Genomic DNA, 23728 nt, shown 5'->3' with positions numbered 1-23728 from the left:
ACAGTATTTCCATGCATCGGACAAACATCTTAGTTACATTTATCGCTGTGACCTTTAAAACACCTGAAATGCTAAAAAAAAATAGTAACATGAAATATTTTTTATGCTTCATTTAATAATTAACTCTCTATTTTAATTTTATTAAGGTCTTTCGTCTCCACGGAAGACCTTATAGTGATTCTATAGTTTCTTATTATTATTATTCTTTTTTTTTAGACAAAATTTTGTGCACGCGATTTCTCGAAAACTATTCAATGAATTTCCTTGAAATTTTCAGGGATAAAAGGACTTTATATGAATTTTATATAAAATTCCGTTTTTTGGTAAATTCGGTTCCAGTGCCAAGTTATGGACAATTTTCTGATTTTAAAATGAAATTTTTTTTGTCCGCGAGTGTTCTCAAGAATGGCTTAAGATATTAACTGGAGACTTGTTAGAGATGATAGAACATGATTTCTAGATTGGAGAGGGCACCTTTTCGTTCGTCGTCGGCACCTTCCGGTCGCTACAGGAAGTGATCAAAGAAATCGTTAAATTTCAACTTTCTTTTTTTAAGTCAATTCTTACATCACAATATTGCATCTTTTTTGTAGTTTTGAAATATGTTGGTCCCACCGGAAACAAAAACGTCAACTTCCGGTTATAAGAGAAAAAAAAAATAATTCGAGTATTTTTCTTTCCCATTAATTTCCTTTGTAGATAAAGTATATGGAATGAATTTTAAATATGTTATTCAGACAGCAAATGTCTAGAGTAACCTCAAATATCTTTCAAAAACTCACTTCCGGTCGCATGTTTTTCTGTCCTAAAAATGAGAAGTCTGAGCAAGATCTCGGAAACGGTAAGAAATTAAGACACCATACTTATATGAGCAACAGACCTTAAGATGTAGCCAAAATCACTTGGGTTCAGAGCGTCAGCCGTCACATCCGTTCGTCACAGGAAGTGATCAAAGAAATAGAAAATTTCAATTTTCCTTTTTTATTTAAAATTGCATCACTTTATTGCATCTTATTCGCAGATTCGAAAGATGTTGGTCCCACCGGAAACAAAAACGACAACTTCCGGTTATAAGAGAAAAACTACAAAATTTGAGTTTTTTACTTTCCTATAAATATTCTTTATAGATAACGTATTTGAAATGAATTTTAAATATGTTATTCAGACTGCAAAGGTCTAGAGTAACCTCAAATATCTTTCAAAAATTCACTTCCGGTCACGTGTTTTTCTGTCCTCAAAATGAAAAATTGTCTGAGCGAGATCTCAAAAACAGGTAAAAGATTAAAACACCAAATTTTTATGAGTAGCAGACCTTGAGGAGTAGGCAAAACTATTTTGGTTATACGCGTACGTCGTAACTTCCGGTCGTCACAGGAAGTGATCAAAGAAATCAAAAATTTAACTTTTCTTTTTCAAATTAAAGTTTGCATCACTTTATTGCATCTTTTTCGCTGTTTTGAAATATGTCAACTTCCGGTTTTAGGTGATAAACTACGTTATTTCGATATTTAACTTTCTCATAAATATTGCTTGTCGATAAAGTACTTGAAATGTTTTTATGCATTTTGTAGATACTGCAAATGTATAGAGAAACGTCAGAGATTTTTTTTTTTATATAAAATTCACTTCCAGTCACGTGTTTACCTGTCCTCAGAATTAGAATTTTTTCTCACAATATTGCTTGGCAACAGTAAACGACTGAAGTCTAAAACTTTCAGAACTGATAGTCAGTCATCAGTTTATTTGAATCGCGAGGAAATCTTGTATCGCCGTTACCTCCGGTCGTGACAGGAAGTGATGCAAAAAAGTGAATGGTTCATGGTCTGCACGTTGGATTTTAACGCTGACAACCAGGGTTAAATCTCCAGAGTGTCTGAATTTCTTTTATCACCTTTTCAGCTTGAATATATATTTTTATTTTCAAAATCGGACCGAAGACCTCTCATTGCTCGCAATGAGTTTCTAGTTAACTATATTATTCTACAAATGTCGAGGGATTTTACTTTCATCATATCGCCTTAGATAGCCCCCCCCCCTCCCCCCAATGTCTCGTTTATTAGATTACAACTTGTGTCTTTTTCTTTGGGTTATCATCCTCTAGTTTGAAGAGAAAAAGAGAGCTTACTTTTAGATGACATCTATCGATAACTTGTATTTTTACTGAAAATGTTGAATTTATATTTTTTTTTATTTCCGCGAAAATAGCTGTAAGTAGGGTTATTTATGTATCTATTAAAGGGAAGTGATTACCCATGCATCGGAAAGTGTCCGATGTTTGGTTAATTTTTGTCCGATGCATTTTGAAATGAATGTACTAGTAAAACAACATTAAGAAAATCAAAAAAAAAAACTTTAAAATGAAAATTCTTTAAATTTTCTATAAAATTATCAATCACTAACAAAATATTTTTGCCATTTCTGAATGGAGACTGCAAGGAAGACAGTTTATGAAAATTGAACAATTTTAATGTTTACTTCTGAGTTAGGAGGAAATTAAGCAAGTAAGATTGAAACTAGTGAAAGGATAATGATTTACCATAAAAAATAGTTCAAAACATTTTCATAATGATTACTTAAATATGGTGCCTGAAAAGTTCATCCCCGTGATGTATATAACAATTTTTGGAATTGTTTCATAACTTTTATGAATAATTCATCGGAAAAAATCTTGCAAAATTAGACATTTGTATATGAAACAGTAGTTTTAATTCAATTCAAAAGAAAGAAATAAAATTGTATAAGAAATTACAAATGTATATTATCAACCACGATTTTGTTTCTTTTAGGCGGTCTCCTTCTTATTATTTTTTTTCACTTGCTTAGAAAAACTGCTTCAAATACTATGGACCGGTAAAAATTCTTATGTGTATTAAGCACAACTTATGTGTTTCTGTAAGAGAAAATTCTTAATCAAAGCAATGCATATAAACCGTTATAAAATTTATTTTAATTAAATCATATATAATAAGCACACTAATAGTATTGAATGAGCAATACTGGTCTCTTACCAGCAATTGTATTCTGGATACTCTTAAAAATTTTTAAAATGCAATTCCGTCAAACGTCGTTGAAGCGGATCAATATACAAACTGTCACTCATCAAGGTACATCAGATACAATAAACCAGCTCAATATCTGCAAAAAGTTAGGGGAAAAGTGCAGAAAACCAAGTGGGAAACCTGGTTTCCCTTACGAATTGAAAGGCTGAAATCCGTGAAATCATTTAAGTGGAATCGTATGTAAACTTGATCTTTCTCAGTAAGGTAATTTTTAAAAAAAATCTTATTCTCCTCTGCTCCTGGGTATTAAGCCGATAAACTTAGTACATAGTTATGATGAGCGAGAGTGCCTCTTCCAAAATTGTGCATTTTATGGTTCCTGGATCAGGGGTTCCGGTGTTACACGTAAGGCGGGGCTCTAATGATTATATAGCTAAAATGCACTAATTTTTAAAAATCTTCTCCTCTGCTCCTGGGTACTAAAACGATGAACTAAGTACATAGTTATGACGAGCAAGAGTGTCTTCCAAAATTGTGAATTTCATTGCCCCTGGGTCAGGGGTTCTGCTGTTAGGGCGGGGCTCTAATGATTATAAAGTGAAAAAGCATGCATTCTTTAAAAAAATTCTTCTCTGCCCCTGTGTATTAAGCCGATGATCTAAGTACATAGTTATGATGAGCAAGAGTGCCTCTTCCAAAATTGTGAATTTCATGGTCCTAGCCGGGTGAGGGGTTCTGGTGTTTGTCCGGGGATCTAATGATTATATGGTGAAAGAGCATTAATTCTTTTAAAAATTTCTTCTCTACTCCTGGGAATTAAGCCGATGAGCTTAGTACAAAGTTATGTTTAGCAAGAGTGCCTCTTCCAAAATTGTGAATTTCATGGCCCCTACTCAGGGGTTCTGGTGTTAAGGCGGAATTTTAATGATTATATAGTGAAAATGCATTACTGCTTTAAAAAGCTTCTCTGCTCCTGGGAATAAAGCCGATGAACTAAGTACATATATATAGTTATGATTAGCAAGAGTGTCTCTTCCAAAATTGTGAATTTCATGGCCCCTGGTTAAGGGGTTCTGGTGATAAGGCGGGGTTCTATTGATTATGTTGTGAAAATGCATTAATTATTTAAAAATCTCTTTCTCTGCTCCTGGGTATTACGCCGATGAAGTAAGTACATTGTTTTCATGAGCAAGAGTACCTCTTCCAAAATTGTGAATTTCATGTCCCCTGGGTCAGGGGTACCGTTGGGGGCTTATTTATTTTATACAAAAAATGAATAAATGCTTTGAAAACCTTCTCCTCTGCTTCTTGGTATTAAGCAAACAAACCAAATACATAGTTATGATGAGAAAGGGTGCCTCTTCAAAAATTGCGAATTTCTTGACCCCGTCAGGGGTTCTGCTGCTTGGATGGGCTCTATTTATTAATTAGAAAAAATGCATTAATATATGCCTTGAAAATCTTCTCATCTGCCCCTGAGCACTAAGCAAACAAACGAAGTGCAATAATATCATTGTAAATGTTTTTTAATAAAATTATAAGTAAATGTGCCTTTTCTTTGCTCCTCGGTATTTAAGAGGCAAACAGAGTTCACAATTGTAATAAGTGAAGCAAATGAGAGTTACTCCCCTTTGCTAGCTTGTGTTAATCAAGAAATCTCTGTATATAATTTAATTAACAGGTTATTTGATTGAATGAGAATGCAAGTAAGAATGTTATATATATAGAAACAAAATAAAAATGGATTGTCGGTTTAATGAACAAAGCTTGCTCAAAGTCGGATTCTTGCCTGGAAAGCAACATAAAAGATTGACATAAAGATTGTTTATATATTTAGCAAAAGGTCCAGTTGTATACAGTATGTTTATACTATGGTGATCTCTTTGACAGTTGATGGGTTATTGTCAGGTAAAGCCAAGGTTGACAAGAGACTGGATAAAGTTGTTTTTACACTCTATCAAAGTGGACAAATAATCATAGAGAGCCAGGGTGGCTTGTTGTAGTTGGTGACAAGTGAAAAATAGCCACATTGTATAGCCAAGTCTTTGTTTACTGAATTGTAGCACTGGACAACTGACAAAAACATATCTGTATATATTGAATACCTTATGTGTCCATTGTATTTGTATATTTTGCAATCATTATCATCCTTGTAAGACTTGGGAAAACCAAGTATGATCCCAAGGAGATCACTCGGATCACGCAAGTTACAATAAGAGTATTTTTACCAGATTTTTGAAATTCTTGGGAAACATTGCTTCGTCTTGCTTTTGTTTAATACATCTATTAATTATTTACAGTGTTGCATTATACTCAGGTGACCATTAAGGCCCTAGGGCCTCTTGTTTTACTACAGTATACCCATGTCGTGCTATGACTATGCATTAAAAGACTACAAAATTATTATTTCCAATCAGTCTGAGGACAAATATCAAAATTAAGATTTATAAACTTTTTCAGCCTTTCTTAACATATATATATTTTTTAGTGGTAGGACGAAAGTACAATTTACATTTCAGAAGTTGACAAATCGCAAGTCTACAAATTAAACGTGAGCATTGACATAACTTGCAATTAACAAATTGTGATAGAACAATTGACAAATTTTGAAATAATGATTTAAGATTTACAGATTAAGGTTTACATATGCACATTTAAAAGATTACAGAGTTTCAATTTTGAACCCGTTGGCTTACCATAACACTCAGGTTGTGCTAAATCTTTGTGTTAAAATGAGTTTTCTATATTTCTCCGTTAATTACTTACTTTTTATGCTAGTGACCCCTAACATGCCCAAATGACTTTGAGTTATGTCAAGAAAAACGTCATGGTCATGGTCAATTTTTTTGCTAACTATGAGCATTCAATATTATATATATATATATATATATATATATATATATATATATATATATATATAGATATAGATATAGATATATATATATATATATATATAAAGCACATTTTACAACAACTCTTAAACTAATATAACTGCCCTAAGTGAAGAAATATTAATATAGAAAGCACAAAGAAATTCACTTTTATAAGGATACCCACTTCCGCCCCAGCCCGGGGTTGAACTCTCGACCTGCGCGCTGTTCCTGTACTGCTAGGAGACAGATTCCGCAGGTCGAGAGTTCAACCCCGGGCTGGGGCGGAAGTGGGTATCCTTATAAAAGTGAATTTCTTTGTGCTTTCTATATTAATATTTCTTCACTTAGGACAGTTATATTAGTTTAAGAGTTGTTGTAAAATGTGCTTTATAAATAAAATTAATTTCATTACAACGTGTATTGGTAACGATCCTCTGATAAAACTAATGTCCAAATAACTGTATCTCACTTCCATTCTCAATGACCGTGTAGTGTAGGACAGCGCCGCGAGAATTCCATCATCATCGAAAGCAAGTTTTTTGACTTGCCTAGATAGCCGAGCGGTCTAGCGCGCTGTTCCTGTACTGCTAGGAGACAGATTCCGCAGGTCGAGAGTTCAACCCCGGGCTGGGGCGGAAGTGGGTATCCTTATAAAAGTGAATTTCTTTGTGCTTTCTATATTAATATTTCTTCACTTAGGGCAGTTATATTAGTTTAAGAGTTGTTGTAAAATGTGCTTTATAAATAAAATTAATTTCAGTACAACGTGTATTGGTAACGATCCTCTGAAAAAACTAATGTCCAAATAACTGTATCTCACTTCCATTCTCAATGACCGTGTAGTGTAGGACAGCGCCGCGAGAATTCCATCGACATCGAAAGCAAGTTTTTTGACTTGCCTAGATAGCCGAGCGGTCTAGCGCGCTGTTCCTGTACTGCTAGGAGACAGATTCCGCAGGTCGAGAGTTCAACCCCGGGCTGGGGCGGAAGTGGGTATCCTTATAAAAGTGAATTTCTTTGTGCTTTCTCTCTCTCTCTCTCTCTCTCTCTCTCTATATATATATATATATATATATATATATATATATCAACATTACTTATATGAAACAATCTGATAACATGACCCGAAATTACCCGGAATATCCAACATTTCTGCATGCCACACTAGCGTCAGCTTTGCCCCATCCATTACTGCATACACCTCGCCAATTGTCATTGACTAGAACCTCTACTAGTCCCTCATCGGGAGAGCTACCATTGACAAGCCTAACTGTACCTGAAATATAATTGATAAACTGAATAGATTCACAAAGAGGAATTCGGAATTCTAAGTGAATAAATCTCAGTACTCACTGTTTAAAGATTGGTAACACATAACTCCAGCCTCAGAGTTACAGCTGGTGGCTATAGATCTTGCACATTTTAACAAGGAATCTTCATTTCCGTTACAATACATGCTATGCAAGAACCAATTGTCTTTTCTCCGATTTATAGTTGTCGGAAGCGAAACTTGAAAACCTCTAGAAAAAAGATTTTTCATCATTAGACTTGATTGGAAAAAAAATCTTAATTTACAATTCCGAAGGGCACTAATTGTGCTCCTTTATTAGCCGACGTGTTTTTAAATTCATATGAAGCAGAATTTTTTCAAAACTTTCTAAATGAGAAGAAAAAAATCACTTTCTGTGACCTTCAACTCGACATTTTGATATATTGACGACGTATTATCAATTAACAATTGTTACTTCCATTCATATGTTAACTCGATATATCAAAGCGAACTTGAGATAAAAGACACCACAGAGTCAACCACATCTGTTTCATACTTGGATGTTTTACTGACTATAGAAAGGCAAACTAACAGCTAAACTGTATAACAAACAAGCTGACTTCAGCTTTTCCATGTCAACTTTCCTTACTTATGTAGTAATATCCTACTATCACCTGCATCTAGTGTTTACATCTCCCAGCTTATTCGATACTCACGAGCATGTTTCGAATTTTTAATCCGAGGCAGGCTACTGACAGATAAGGTGATGTAACAGGGATTTCAACAACCTCGTTTAAAGTCATTATTTCGTAAATTCAATCAAAAAAATATACTTAAAGCCATTTTTATCTAAATATTGTCAAATTAAACTAATGAATCATATAAGCTACCATAAAACCTATCTCAATTTTATTTTTATTTAAATTTCCCCAAGGGGGAAATGATGGCCACAACACTAGCAGTATTGTCATCCAAAAGGAAAGTTAATTCCTAATTAAATATGTTTTCTTTAAAGAAAAAAAAAGATAAAACGGACATTGCATCTAATAAAAAAAAAAATCAAATAACCATACATAGGTCTTCAAAATTTGAACTTTGAAACATAACAATTTTCCTAGCTGATATAAGCCGAAAAACACTTCTGAACAATAAATCTGGAGAAAAAACTCTATTTCTCTATTACTCTATTTTGAAAAGAGATGCTACAAGAGACCACAGAATTTAAAATATAACCAAGTGAACTGTGTTCAGACAGAACAAAATACAGTGTGATGAAAACTGGACATTGTTTTAAAATGTCAAAACTTGTTTATGGAACAAGAATAGAAGGTGGAAGTGAAGAACAATAAAAAAGTTTTTCAAAGAGAAATGCTTTTGAAAGATTCCATAGATTTGCAGAGAAACAAAAATTGAAATCCGTTAATCAACGTTATACTAGTTTATAAAAGGGTCAATTACGTAAAGTCACAGTGCAATATACGTGACCTGGATAATTGTTTTTTATATTATTAGAATAAAGCATCACATTAAATATTATAATAAACATGATTAACTTAACATTTGGTGTTTGATAATACAATCTAGAATTACCCCGAATAGCCTAGAATCCTGCATGTAACACCAGCATCATTTCTATCCCAAGAAGACGAGCAAACAGGCCGCCACCGGTTATTCACCAAAACTTCAACTTGTCCCTCATAGGGAGAGCTACCATTGATAAGTCTAACTGAACCTGAAATACAAATGATAATAAATTCAATAAATCTGCAAAAGAATTGATAAAGTAAAATGCAAATGATAACATTGTTGATAGATTTACAAAGTGGAATTAAGTTTTCTTTAGTGAACAAATCTGAACACTCACTATTTAATGTTTGGTAACACAGAACTCCAGCTTCAGAGTTACAGCTGGTGGATATAGACCTTGCACATTTTAACAGGGAATCTTCATTTCCGTTACAATACATGCTATTCAAGAACCAATTTTCTTTTCTCCGATTTATAGTTGTCGGCAATGAAACTGAAAGACCTCTACAAAAATGTTTTTATTATTACTTTTTCTGAAGAAAATTATTTATTTATATCGAAGTGTCAAAATGACATAATTTATGCAATCATCTGGATTTATATTGAATTAACGGTGTAAAGACGGATAATGGCCCTCATAGAAATATGATCGGAAGTCATTTTTCGAAGTCGAACAAATGACCCTTGGTAACTATTCTATGGGAGTCATTATTCTTCTTTACACCTGAATGTACTTATCTCTAGAAATCTAAAAAAGAACCACCTTTATGATAACTGTAAATTTTATTAAACGTGTACAATATTTGTCGGCATTTAATTTATTTTTAAAAATAGGGTAGATTATATTTAGTGCATTTCTGAATGTCCTTGATTAAGCAGATGCTTTCTCTCGCCAAAAGCGCTAAAAAGTTTACACAGGCAAATGCTATACGTTTACAGTTAATAGTGAGCAAAGACGTCATTCCTGATGAAAAAAAAAATTGAAATCATTTTTTCATAGAGTTATTGGAAATGTTAAAATTATTCGAGGAAAAATCAACAATTGACAATAGATCGAATGATTCAAAGTAATATATTAAGAGTTTTTTTTCTATTAGCTCAGCGCTAAACTCTAATACACACTTGGTTATAAATACAGGTCTTTTGCATACTGTATATGTACTTAAAAAAGCGAGCTTTATATTCTAGCGGCTTTGGCGCGGGCAACGATGCACTAATTCATTGAAAAATACAATACACGGCGCGGACATGTGTAGCGCTAATTCATGATTACGCCAACAACTCCATATATTACTGCCTTGAGTCAAAATGGTCTTATAATTAAGTTGCCAGGGCTACTAGTGACCCTGCAGAGCTGATACGGATCTGCAGGGCTGGATAATTAAATATATTTTAATCAGAGTTTATTGTGCGAGTCACAAACAAAGGTTTATTATCTCTTAATACATAAAGGGGGAGAACGTTAAGTCTTTAAGAATTGGAGTCCTTTAACAATGTTTAAAACACTGCTGTGACGTCATGCCATTGTTCTTGCAATCTAAAAAATTACCTGTTGCCGTCCGATAATAATAATTACCAGTCCATTAACATATTATCGGACGGCAGCGATAACAAAATCGGACAGTATTAAAAAAAAAAACAACATGTAGAGTAAAATCAAGGTTTATTATGTCCAGAAAAAAAGTCGGGGAAAAAAATTCAGGGAAAGCAAACGCAAGGAAATTAAGTTGCTACAAAATACCACGCAAATCCATGAAGAAGAAATCGAATTTTAACCCTCCTTAAAAGTAACACTTTCCATTGGGATTTTTGCTGAGCGTTTTCGAAACAGTACTGTAAATAAGCGAATTTTAATCCATTTCTGAAAAAAAATCTTTGAATCTTGTCATTTATAACGAGGATTGTTTGCCGATGGCCGCACTTTTAAACTCAAGATTTTCATTCTATCACTCTACCAAAAATTTAAATAAAACCCCATATTTTTACTTTCCATGCATTATGATGATATCATCCAACACGGTGTCTGAATCAATGTCAAACGCACTTAATAAAAAAATATTCCGAATCATAAAAAAATTCTTTCATCACCTAAACACTGTCGATAGTTCCTACTACACTAAACGACTGTCATTGAATGAATGAATAAATGAATGAATGAATGAAACAAGAGTTCACTCACTGTTTTTACTGTCTAAAGAAAAAAAACCCGCTTTTTCTTTTCTTTTGTCTAGTACTATATGGTTTCAGGAAGAAAACTATTGATGCATAAACTCCTATTGTGTTATTATCGGACTCCTGCAGGTAACTTTTGGACATTTAAATGGCAATGTTTTAAGAAAGATATATGCCGAATACTGTTCTATATGTAAAATTATCAGATTGTTTTCGACCCTAACGGGCCTCAAACAGTCTGATAATTTTTTATATAGAACAGTATTTGGCATATATCCATTGCATAATACACACTACAAAATAATAGCAAAAATACTTGAAGAGAGATTAAAATCTGTCCAGCCTGAACTATTACACCCAGATCAAAAAGGTTTTGTAAAGGGGAAAAACATAAGTGATACCAATAGATTTATTCAAGATATTATTGATTTTGCAGATAATGAAGATTTAGAAGGTGGAGACTTCCGGTGCGTGCTTGTCTACGATGTAGACGTGTCGAGCGTCGAGAGAGAAAGTTTTCTTTATTTAACGGGCTGAAGGTCTATTACGATCAGTTGCGGTTTGCTGTGTTCCCACAAAATATGCCGGGAAAAGGTAAAAGCAGCCAGAAAGTCCAGAAAGGCGCATTAGACCAATTTTTAAAAGAGTCGGAGAAGAATTCGACAGAGGAAACTCGGACCAAATCTAAAGACGCGGGAAGAGCTGGCGAGAAGGATGAGAAAGGTGAGAAATGTGATATTTCAAACAATGATCTCAAAGAACTGATGACACAGTTATTTAAAACGATGGAAAAGAATATTGAGGAGCGACTTACGATTATGAACAAGTCTATCGATGATAAGTTCTGTGCTTTCAAAGAGAAAATGGATGACCTCGACAAAGCTGTCCAAAGTCAAGACGACAGATTAACGGATATGGAGACTTCTCTGTCAAAACTTAAAGCAGTTGAAAAACTTGAGGTTGAAGTAGAGGAATTGAAAAACTATATTACCTACCAAGAAACCAGGTCAAGGAAGTACAATGTGCTTATATATGGTGTGGAGAAAAGAGATAAAGAAAATGTAACAGAAGTGGTGAGAAAGTTTTTTGCTGACGAATTAGGAATAGACGAGGAGAGCATTCAATCAATTATTATCCAGAATACTCACCGTATCCCAAGAAACCCAAACAACACGTCTATCAACTCTTACCAAGAGTCAGCGCCTGAGGCCATAATTGTGAAGTTCGCCCGAATGGAAGACCGTAACGCCATCCTAATGAAGGCCCGGAACAGTAATTTATCGAAAGGAAAAGCTGTGCGAACGGACCTACCTAGTCATTTGAAGAAAAAACGTAGTATCCTTTCCCAACAAGCATACAAGTTGAGACGCGCTGGACTCAAAACTCGAATCATTGAGGGAAAGACCGATGTGGAACTACAATATCGCAAGCCAACAGACACAGTTTGGATCAAATATACTGATGCATAATCAACTTTTTCAAGCAGCCAACATACACAATATGTTGAATTTTTTCCTCTCTCTCTCCATTATTTTTCATGTTTCCTTTTAAGCATATGCAGGAAGCTTGTGGTTTTTTTTATTTTTCAGTCTATAATGATTGAGCTGTGTACGTATGTAAATATGTGTATGTTGTGTCCATGTTTCATTCTGTATAATAAGTATGGCTAGTAAGCTTAAAATTATTTCCATGAATTGTAGAGGGCTACACGATCATAGTAAAAGGAAGGATGTTTTCAAATATTTAAGAGAACATAATGCAACATTTTACTGCTTACAAGACACACATTGTACAGATAATAAGAGAGATATTGTTTATTCACAATGGGGCCTTGATTTTTTGATGTGCCCAGGGTCTAGTGATTCGAGAGGAATTTTAACACTTTTTAATGACAAAGTAGAAATTAAAGTTTCAAAATTCAAACTTGATTCCCTTGGAAATTATATTGTTTCAAGTATCCTTATTGACAATAGATATTCTATTACACTAGTAAATCTATATGGCCCAAATAAAGATAATCCTGACTTTTATATTGATCTTGGAAATATCATTGATGAGTTTGATGATGATTTTATTATAGTCTGTGGAGACTGGAATCTTGTACCAAATTATGATCTTGACTGTTACAACTACATACGTGAAAATAATCTGAAAAGTAAATTGGAAGTAGAAAAATTAAAGAATAGATTTAATTTAGTTGACCCATGGCGCATTTGCAACCCAAATGTAAAAATGTTCTCTTGGGCTAAAAAATCTCCCATTAAGCAGGCTAGGCTAGATTTTTTTCTAATATCAGAAGAGCTTATGTCAACACTTGATACAGCAGCAATTCTCCCAGGATATAGAACAGATCATTCAATTATTGAACTTCAACTAAGATTTGACAATTTTTCAAAAGGAAGAGGTTTTTGGCGCTTTAATAATTCTCTGTTGAAAGATCTTGACTTTGTTAAGAAGGTCAAACAAATTATTTCTGATACTGAGGTAGAATACTTGGTAGGTGAATATAGATCACCAGCAATTGATGACAATTTATTATTAGAAATTATCTTAATGAAAATTAGAGAGTTTGCAATTTATTTTTCCAGTAAAAAATCCTGTGAGAGAAAAAAAAGAAAGAACTTCTTCAAAAACAAATTAAATTTATGCATGAGATGTTTAACATGCACCATCTTCAAATTTATGGAAATTTACTGAATGATCTTCAGGTTGAACTTGAAAATATCAGAAAATATGAGCTTGAAGGACTATTGATACGAACACATAGTAAATGGATCGAGGACGGTGAAAAACCAACAAAATATTTTTGTGCTCTGGAAAAAAGAAACTATGTAAATAAAAATATAACAAAAATCATTGACAGTAGAGGTAATTCAATTGTTAATCAGAAAGAAATTTTAGATAACCTTAAATACTTCTATCAATCTTTATATAGAAATCTAGATGATTCACTAATTGATGTTAACCTAAACAATGTTCTAGTGGATTGCGAAGTTCCCAAACTTAGCAATGATACAAAATCTCTTTTAGATAATGATATCTCCCAGTCTGAAATTTTAAACTCTTTAAAAAATATGAAAAATAACAAAACTCCTGGAACAGACGGATTCACTACAGAGTTTTTTAAATTTTTTTGGTCTGATTTATGCAAATTTTTGATAAATTCATTTACCTGTAGTTATAATAAAGGATGTCTATCAATGACTCAAACTCAGGGCATAATTTCTGTAATTCCAAAGGGAAATAAACCAAGAGAATTCTTGAAAAATTGGAGACCTATCTCTCTTCTCAATGTTACTTATAAGTTGCTGTCCAGTGTTTTAGCCGACAGAATTAAAAATGTTCTCTCCACACTTATTCATGAAAATCAAAAGGGATTTCTTAAAAATAGATGCATTGGTGAAAATTCTAGACTACTTTACGATGTTATTCATTATTGTAATGAGGAAAAGATCCCAGGATTTGTTCTTCTTATAGATTTTGAAAAGGCATTTGACTCTGTTTCATGGAGATTTATTTTTAAAGTTCTACATTACTTTGGTTTTGGCGAAAAGTTCATAAGCTGGGTTAGATTGTTGTTTTCAAACGCAAAATTGTGTGTAATTCAGCATGGCCTATTTTCAGAATTTTTTGATATCGGAAGAGGATGTAGACAGGGGGACCCTATTTCGCCCTATTTATTTGTACTCTGTGCTGAAATCATGGGTATTATGATCAGAAACAATCATGGAATCAAAGGAATTTTTATTAAAAGAAATGAATATAGACTATTGCAGTATGCAGATGATACAGTCATCCTTTTAGATGGTACAAAATCCTCTCTTACATGTGCTCTATCACTTGTCGATCAGTTTTCTAAATATTCTGGTCTTAAACCAAACTATGAAAAAACTCGTTGTATAAAAATAGGCTCCTTGTCTCAAGAAAATGTTGATATCTGTTTAGATTTTAATCTTCATTGGTCTCAGGAACCATTTACTGTATTAGGTATAACCTATTCTGTAGATTTGAACCCTAATACTATGAACGAACTCAATTTCCAATCTAAACTTGTTGAAATGAAAAAAATAATTGGCTCTTGGTCAAAAAGATTGTTGACAACTGCCGGCAGAATTACAGTAGTTAAGTCAATCATTTTTCCAAAAATAACCCACCTGTTAATTTCTTTGCCGAGTCCTCCCCTTAAATTTATGCAAGATCTTGAAAAAATGTTTTTCAATTTTATTTGGAGCAATAAACCACCTAAGGTAGCAAAGAATTGTATTATACAGAGTCATGAAAACGGTGGCTTAAGAATGATAAGTGTTAAAGATTTTTGTAAGGGTTTAAAAATTACATGGATTCGCAGACTTTTTAGCAATATTAATGTGTCTGCATGGAAAACTCTGTTTTATAGTATAATTCCAGAAGTGGAATTTCTTCCCTGTTTTGGTAATAGTTTTACAAGGGTTATTTCCAATAGAATTTCAAACCATTTTTGGAAAGATGTTTTTAATGCCCTATATGAATTAAGAATGATTATAGAGACTGACAGTTTGTCTATGTTTGATCCTCTTTGGTATAATGACAATATTAAGATATCAAATAATTTTATATACTATAAACATTGGGCTGATAAAGGTGTAAAATACATAAAAGATTTGTTTCTTCCTGATGGCCAGCCTATGAGTTTTGAAGAATTTTGTGATGTGTATAATTTGTCAACCCCTTTTACATTATTTCACGGTGTCTTACAAAGTGTCAGAAAATTGAATTTAATTTATACTGAAAAGGATGCTTTTTATAATTCTCCTTAATATCCCAATTTCTTCCGAATAATTTTTAAGAGTCAAAAGGGATCAAGAGATTTTTATGACATTTTAATTTCATCTAAATGGGATAAACCCAAATATGAAAGTAAATGGGAAAATGTACTAGATTTGAATGTAAACCAGTTGTGGTGGAATACCCATAATAAACTGATTTTTAGTATCACTAAAGATGTACAACTTAGATGGTTTCATTATCGAATTGTACATAGAATTATGAGTACTAATGTTTATTTAAAGAAAATAGGAATCGTGCATTCCGATCTGTGTACTTTTTGTGGTACGCATCCTGAATCTATAACCCACTTGTTTTGGGAATGTTTATATGTTGATATATGGATCAGAATGGATCAATTATAAAACAGAGCACAATACTGAAATAAACATAATTGATGTTATATTTGGTAGAGAAGGTAAATATCATATTATTTTGAATCTTTTAATATGTATAGTAAAAAGGCATATTTATAAGAAAAGAATTTGTAAGTCACTACCAACCATAGAAGGAGCAAAAAAGGAAATCAATCATTATTATAAAATTGAAAAATTTATGTATAAAAAGAACAATGAATTGGCTTTATTTGAAAAGAGATGGGGTCTTTTTTCTTCACTGTTTTCTAATGTTGGTTAAAAATTGTACTTGTTTAAAACCATTATGTTATTCATTATTTTGATAACTTTTCTGGTAAATACATACACATATTGGATGCATGGGGTGTGAAAGGATTTGTTTACATATTATTTTTTTTTCCAATGAAAAATTGTCCTGGTTGAATATTAAAATATACAGTGTTTATATTAGTAGTACATTATATGTAGTAGTTTATTTACTATAGTGCCATGTGACTGTCATCATTACTATTGGCTATATTTTATGCTTGTAAGTTTGGTGAGTCCAGGGCTCCCCAACCCTGGCGCCATCCATCGAATCTTATATATCGCTGGGGCAATAAAAAAATAAAAAATAAAAAAAAAAAAGATTTAGAAGGTGCAATAATATTTCTTGATTTAAAAAAAAGCATTTGAAAGATTAGAATGGGAATGGCTAGACTCTACCTTAAAGAATTTAAATTTTGGTTATAAATACTGTAGCTGGATAAATGTGTTGTTAAGAAAGGCCAAAACTTGAATTAAAACAAATGGATTCATATCATTTTTTCCCTTGAGCGCCTCACTGGATGCCAGCACTGTAATTTCTCTCCAGTGTATAGTGCTTTTTTGGATACTAATTATACTAGTTTCAAGATTCTTCCGTGATATTGTGCTAAGGAAATGTTCAGTGTACAGTGGAAATATAATTTTGTGTTCTAAAATACTAAATTCAGAGCGAATTTCAAGGATTTACATCAAACAATGTGTGTTATTATTGGGATATAAATAGACAGTCCACAGGAGTGCAGCCAGGCGTTACATCTTTGAAAACCTATTCAAGGAGTGATCTGACCAACATGTGTGTCAAGGGAATAATACCTGCTGACCTCAAGCAGACACTACAGAACAGCAGGTACAGGGGTACACGTGGAGGATCCAGGAAACAGCACAAAATTTCTGTGAAAATCAATAGACAGCGTCAATCATCTGAGAAATCTAAAAGACAAATAAACTTTCACAACTAAATTATTTTTAGCCATTATTCCGATTTAAATTACCCAAGTCATATATCAACCTGTATTAGAAAACGACCACTGGTGCCAAGGTCAAACACAGTCAGGAATGTGAGTGTATCAAACTTGAGGTCAACACCTAAGACTAAAGACTATGTGTGTGATAGGTACATGTACATTTCCCTTGTTACTTTGAATTGCCGATCAGCAGTAAAAACAAAACAATTGCAATCAATGATTATATTATCTCAAATGATATTAACCTTCTAGCTCTTACGTAGACATGGCTTGCTAGAGATAGTGACAACATCATTTTATCCGAACTTACACCTGAGGGATATCTTATTTGACAAAGGAAAGATCACCGAGGAGGTGGATTAGCAGTTATCCACAAAAAGCAAAGTAAAATCAAACCAAAGACTACTGATTTTCATTTTACTCATTTCGAGCACTAGGAATGTACTGTTAGTTCATTGAACAATCATGTGTGTCTCTGTGTAGTTTACCGTCCACCGGCATCTAAAGCTAATGGGTTCCAGAACTCTGTGTTTTTTGTTTTTTTTTTGAGGAATGGTCGAGTTACCTTGACAATCCGGTCATCCCCCCTGATGAGTTGATAATCAGCGGTGACTTTACCTTCCATTTAGATGATCCAAACAACACTGAGGCTAGGAAGTTTCTGAGAGTCCTGGAAGAGCATGTTTGTTACAGCATGTGAAAGGAGCCACTCATATCCGAGGTCACACTTTGGACTAAGTCATCACAAGGAATAAAAGCCGCATTCTTGATAGTCTGCCTACAATCCAGGATCCCGTCCTTTGTGATAAAAGTGGCGATGCTGGAGGTGACCACTTTTCCGTAACAGTTCAACTGCAAATATCCAAACCCTCAAAATAACGTAAATCTATATCCTTCCAGACACTTTGTATTTCGGAAATCAGACGTGACCTAATTTCATTAGACTTACTCTATGATGTAAGCAAGCCAGTGGAAGAACTAGTTAATATTCATAATCGGGAATTATGCACTATCTTGGACCAACATGCCCCTGAGCAAACTAAGTCTATTACATCACATCTAACACCCCTTGGTATACTGATGGACTAAGACTGGCAAAACGCGAAAAACGTCGAGCCGAAAGACTTATGCGGATAACAGGACTGACTGCAAGGATGGAATACTACTCAGAAAAAATTACAGAGATCGGAAGTGACCAGAAACAACATTATAGGATAACAAATAATTTTTGGGGTAGTAATCATGGTCCTATTTTTCCCACTTGTGACAACGAGAAAGAACTTGAAAACACTTTTGGGAGCCTTTTCCTTTTCCTTGGGATAATATTTAGCATCCGGGACCAGCTTGCTACTTTTAAAGATTTAGAAACTGATGCTCTACATGCGATCATCGGATTTATGGGATCTTCTTTGGACTGTTTCTATCCAATTCAGAGACTGAAGTTCGTAAACTCATCATGAACTCAGTGTCTAAGTTGTGTGAATTAATTTCATTCCTACGCCAATTCTAAAGTTATGCATTGACAGTCTGCTACCTATTATTACGACCATAATCAAGAAATCCTTGGAATCATCGCTACCATCATTTAAAGAAGCCATAGTCCGCCCACTGTTGAAGAAACAAGGACTTGATGCAGGGGTATTTAAGAACTACCGCCCGGTTTCCAATCTTACTTTCATCTCAAAGATTCTTGAAAATGTGGTTAGTACACGCATAGAACATCAATTTGTGTCGAACAATCTACAGGATACTTACCAATGTGCATACCGAGTACACAATTCCACATAGACAGCTCCCCTGAAGGTGCATCATGACAGCGTGTCAGAACTAGATTCAAACCTATGTGCGGTTCTCTTGATGTTGGATTTGTCAGCGGCCTTTGACGTGATCGATCTTTCTATCCTAGTTAATCGCCTTAAATTTTCTTATGACATCTGTGGTGACGCTTTGCTTTGGATAGAATCTTACCTTAACAACAGATATCAATGAGTCGCGGTTCAGTCATCAGTGTCGTCTGATTTTCAACTAAAATTTGGAGTTCCTAAAGGAACTGTTCTAGGTCCTAAGCTCCACTGCATGTTCTCAAAACCCTTTTGTGAGTTCTGTAGCAGACATGGAATGTCCTTTCATAATTACGCTGATGATACCCAGGTATATATATTCATCAAACCAGCAGCGATCTGGGATACCGTAGCGGCTAAGCTAGAGAAATGCTTGCCTGATATCAGGGCATAGATAAAAACCAACATGCTAAAATTAAATCAACACAAAAACGAAAAATGTTTTACGTCGAAAAACAGATCCAGTGGATTCGTAAATTACAGCTTGAACTTTGATGGTATTATTAATAAATCGTCCTGTGTAAGAAACCTAGGCGTATTTTTTGATCGGTCATTAAGTATGGACGACCAAATAAGCTCAATTTCGTATGGACAACCAGATAAGCTCAATTTCGAAAAAGTGCTTCTACCAAATACGTAACATCGGTCCCAAACGTAAACTTATTTTTAAAAAAGTACCTGCAAGACCTTAGTGTCATTTCTCAATTGGATTACGGAAACGCATTGTTATACGGGTTGAGTTAGAGCTCCCTTTCAAGACTTAAAGAATTCAGAAAACTGCGGCTAGAATGATAACTAGGACTTAGAAGCAAGATAATATCACCCCGGTCCTCATTTCTTTGCATTGGTTGCCAGTGGAATTTCGGATCCAGTATAAAAAATTAATAACGGTATTTAAGGCACTGCATGGGATGTCACCGTTATATATTCAAGACCTTGTTAATTTGTATTTCCCAGCGAGATCATTGCGTTCTGAGAATTCCAGGTGTTTAGTTCAACCTCATGCTCGAACCAAGTCATACGAAAATCGACGTTTCGGTGTAGGCTGCATTCTGGAACAGCCTTCCGGCAGATTTGAGACATGAACAAAATCTATATAGTTTTAAGAACTTCTTAAGACTCACTTTTTTAAAACAATTTTATTTATCATTAACACAGTAATTATATAATTTTTTTGTTCTCGTTCATACATAAAATTTATGGACTCTTCTTGATTTGTAAAACTATTTTATGTTTTAGGGTCATTTTCTCCCATTCATTAATGTACAGTATATAGCAATAGGTACTTCAGGATCTTTTTTTTATTTAAATATCTATGTGTCAGTTTCAGATTCTTAATTACATGTTGAATATTGTATATTTTTTCCATTTATTTCAATGTTTCAGCGCTTTAGAGTAATTTTGATTACATTTAGTGTTATATAAATTTGATAATAATAATGATATTAATAATAATGATATTAATAATACAATACTTTACAATATCAAGGTCAGCAAGACAAGGATGTCCAATAGTCCTCTTGCTATATGTATTGCAAATAGAGCCAACGGCATGTGCCATACTCCAAAATTCAAAAAACAATACATATTCCTTAAAAATATCCAGCTCATTGAATGCAAAATTAATACGTTTGCCGAAGATACACAGTTGTTTAATAAAGATGAAGAATCCTTTAAAATTTTAGAAATACATGTATATGCTCTGCAGGCGACACAAAAATGAGCAATTGTCTTCAAGTTTGGGAAACTAGAAATTTTAAATTAAAAGGAAAAACATCAATAACATGTATAAAAAAAAATCTGATAATTACAATCATTGGGTATGAAATTGAAATGAGAGGAATACCAAATATTTAAAGCAAACAAATAAATGACATTTTCTGGTCTTTCTTTGGGACCAAAAAATAAATAAAGCAGACAGGAATGTCTGCTGCCTCAGTTAAGCAGAGGTAGGATTGAACATGGTAAACTTAATTTTATTCATTAAAACCAAATAGATTCAAACTATATTGCAAATCATATGCTTTTTAAACCGCCTTGATTCACGGAAGAAAATACAGCTAAAACTACCCGTTTTTTTCCTTAATATACGGTTAATAAAAGTAATATTTTTAATCACAAAAGGGTTCAGTCTTGTATTCAACCATATGTCCAATTGAAGACCACGCCCTGTATTTCCTATAAATATAGATCGACTATTGCTTCCAAACTTTTTAATTGCAAGAAAACTTTACAGAGCCTGGATATTGACCATCTGAAATATAATCCTCCATCGGGTTCATGTTCTTCTTCACCCTACAACTATAGTCCTACTGGACACGTTTTTTCTGGTGACGTAAATATAGTTAATAATGAGGACCTTAAATCGCTTATTTTAAAGGACCAAAATTTAGGGAACCCGGATCTTTCAACTGGGATCACAATTTCATAAATATTATGATTTCTATGGATAATTACGCCTGGCGATGGGCCAGCCATGAAAAAGAAGACCTTGACACTTTGTCAGAATAGATTAGTTGTATCAGATGTATGTCAAAATCTCGCATTGGCTTAATCAACGAAAACGAAACTGCGTACATAAAAGGAAGATACATTGGCAAGAACGCCAGGCAAATACAGACCATTTTTGAAAATTGTGATTCCGAGAACCTAGGTGAATTTTATTATTCGAAAAAAGCTTTTGATTCTGTTGAATGGAACTTTCTTTATAAAGTAGTGAAGAAATTCAAAATGGGTAATAACTTTATCAAATGGGCAAACATTCTCTATACAAACCCGGTCTTAAAAATGAAAACAATGGATAGCTTTCCAAAGCGTGTTCCATGACTAGAGGAATTAGACAGGGATGTCCCCTATCTGCACCCCTTTTCCTGTTTGTAGCCGAAATACTAGCAATTAAGATAAAGAATTATCATAACATTAACGGTATCTCAATAAATAATCACGAAATTAAAAATATCCAGCAGACAGATGACTTAACGGTAGCTTTAATGACGAAATATCCATCAAGAATTCAGTAGATGTAATAAAAGCGACTTTGTTGGCTCTAAGATTAATATTAACAAAACAGAATGTATTTTGCTTGGGAATATGAAAAACGACTTTGACAGGCTCTATGGAATTGAAGGTTATCAATAAAGCAATTAAATGTTTAGATATTTAATTTAGCCCATGATAAAGAGAAATGCTACAATAAACTGGATGAGAATACGGTATATCATGAAATGGAAAAAAAAAATTGAATCTTGGAAACGGAGAAAATTAATTCTTTTAGGTAAAGCTTGCATTAATTATTCGGACGCTTGATATTTCTAAACTACATATGTAATATATACATCGTCAATATATACCCTCCCGATAATAATTATGTTAAAAACTACAAAGATAAATTTTAAATTTATTTTGGAAAAACGGAAAGAATTAAACGTAACACACTGATAGGTGACATAATTCGAGGTGGACTATCTACAGTCGAAGTAGAATGTAAACTAAAATCATTGATAGCAGCATGGATTCCACGATTGCTTAATTCAAAAGTATCTTGTTTGTTATTTTAAAGGATTTTCGTAAAAAAAACTTAATACTGATATCTATTTTCCTTTGAAATGTTCAACAACAGGCGTGGAAAGTTTAAAAGGTATACATTTGCCACTATTTACAAAGAAGTGCTAAATTGTTTTAACGAATGTAAAAGTTTTGAGAAAAGATAATTTGGTGATATTTTGCAACAGCCAATTTGGAAAAATCGTAAGTTGGTCTTCAAAGAAAACTATGTTCTTTGATACTTGGATTAAATCATACTAGATGAAATCCCGCGCAGGCGCGGGGAATTGAATTTTTACCAATGCTGACGAAATAATTCCAGCAATATATCATAGTTTATACAGACAATTGATTACAGGCTTATAGCAGGAAGAACTACTTTGTTCAAAATCCCGCAATTGGTTTAGGAGCAGAAGTAAATTTACCCCCTCCCCGTCTTTTTTTATGCCCCCGTATCGAAGATACGGGGGTATATAGTTTTTGCCCTGTTCGTCCGTCTGTCTGTCTGTTTGTCTGTTTGTCCGCAAAAACTTTAACATTGCCCATAACTTTTGATTGGTTGGAGATATGGCTTTCATATTTCACATGTGTATTCCTTGTGACAAGACCTTTCTTTGGGAACCTCCATATTTGACCTTTTGACCTTAACCTTGGAGTTTGACCCAGTTTTGCAAAATTTTACCCAACTTTAACCTAAGCCATAACTTTTGAACAATTGATGCTAGGGCTTTCATACTTGACATATGTTATCCTTGTGACAAGACCTTCCTTTGAATACCAACAACTTTTACCCTTTGACTTGGAGATTGACCTACTTTTGAAAAATTTTGACCTTGGCCATAACATTTGAACCGTTGCAGCTAGGGCTTTCATACTTGGCATGTTATCCTTGTGACAAGACCTTCCTTTGGATACCAACAACTTTGACCCTTTGACCTTGACCTTGGAGTTTGTCTTACTTTTGGAAAACTTCAACCTTGGCAATATCTATTGAACCATGGGTGCTATGGCTTTCATACTTCACATGTATAATCTTCTATTGGATACCAACAATTGTTATCCATTGACCTTGA

The 23728-nt window shown here is 33.7% G+C and overlaps 1 protein-coding gene across 1 annotated transcript in view; it reads right to left on the bottom strand.

Annotated features, from left to right (window-relative positions):
* LOC133201836 (deleted in malignant brain tumors 1 protein-like) overlaps positions 1-23728 on the bottom strand; it is a 73792-nt gene that overhangs the window by 22724 nt on the left and 27340 nt on the right. The window contains exons 15-18 of the mRNA XM_061337639.1: positions 9007-9173; positions 8733-8874; positions 7226-7392; positions 7007-7148 (exon numbers count right to left, since the gene is read on the bottom strand). Of these exons, the coding sequence (XP_061193623.1) occupies positions 7007-7148; positions 7226-7392; positions 8733-8874; positions 9007-9173 (618 nt within the window). The remainder of the gene's footprint in view (positions 1-7006; positions 7149-7225; positions 7393-8732; positions 8875-9006; positions 9174-23728) is intronic.

This window comes from Saccostrea echinata, unplaced genomic scaffold (genome assembly GCF_033153115.1).
Source record: "Saccostrea echinata isolate AGI-Se365-2 ecotype Australia unplaced genomic scaffold, CSIRO_AGI_Sech_v1 ptg000045l, whole genome shotgun sequence".
Taxonomy (NCBI): Eukaryota; Metazoa; Mollusca; class Bivalvia; order Ostreida; family Ostreidae; genus Saccostrea; species Saccostrea echinata.
This window is presented reverse-complemented; position numbering and strand designations above follow the sequence as displayed.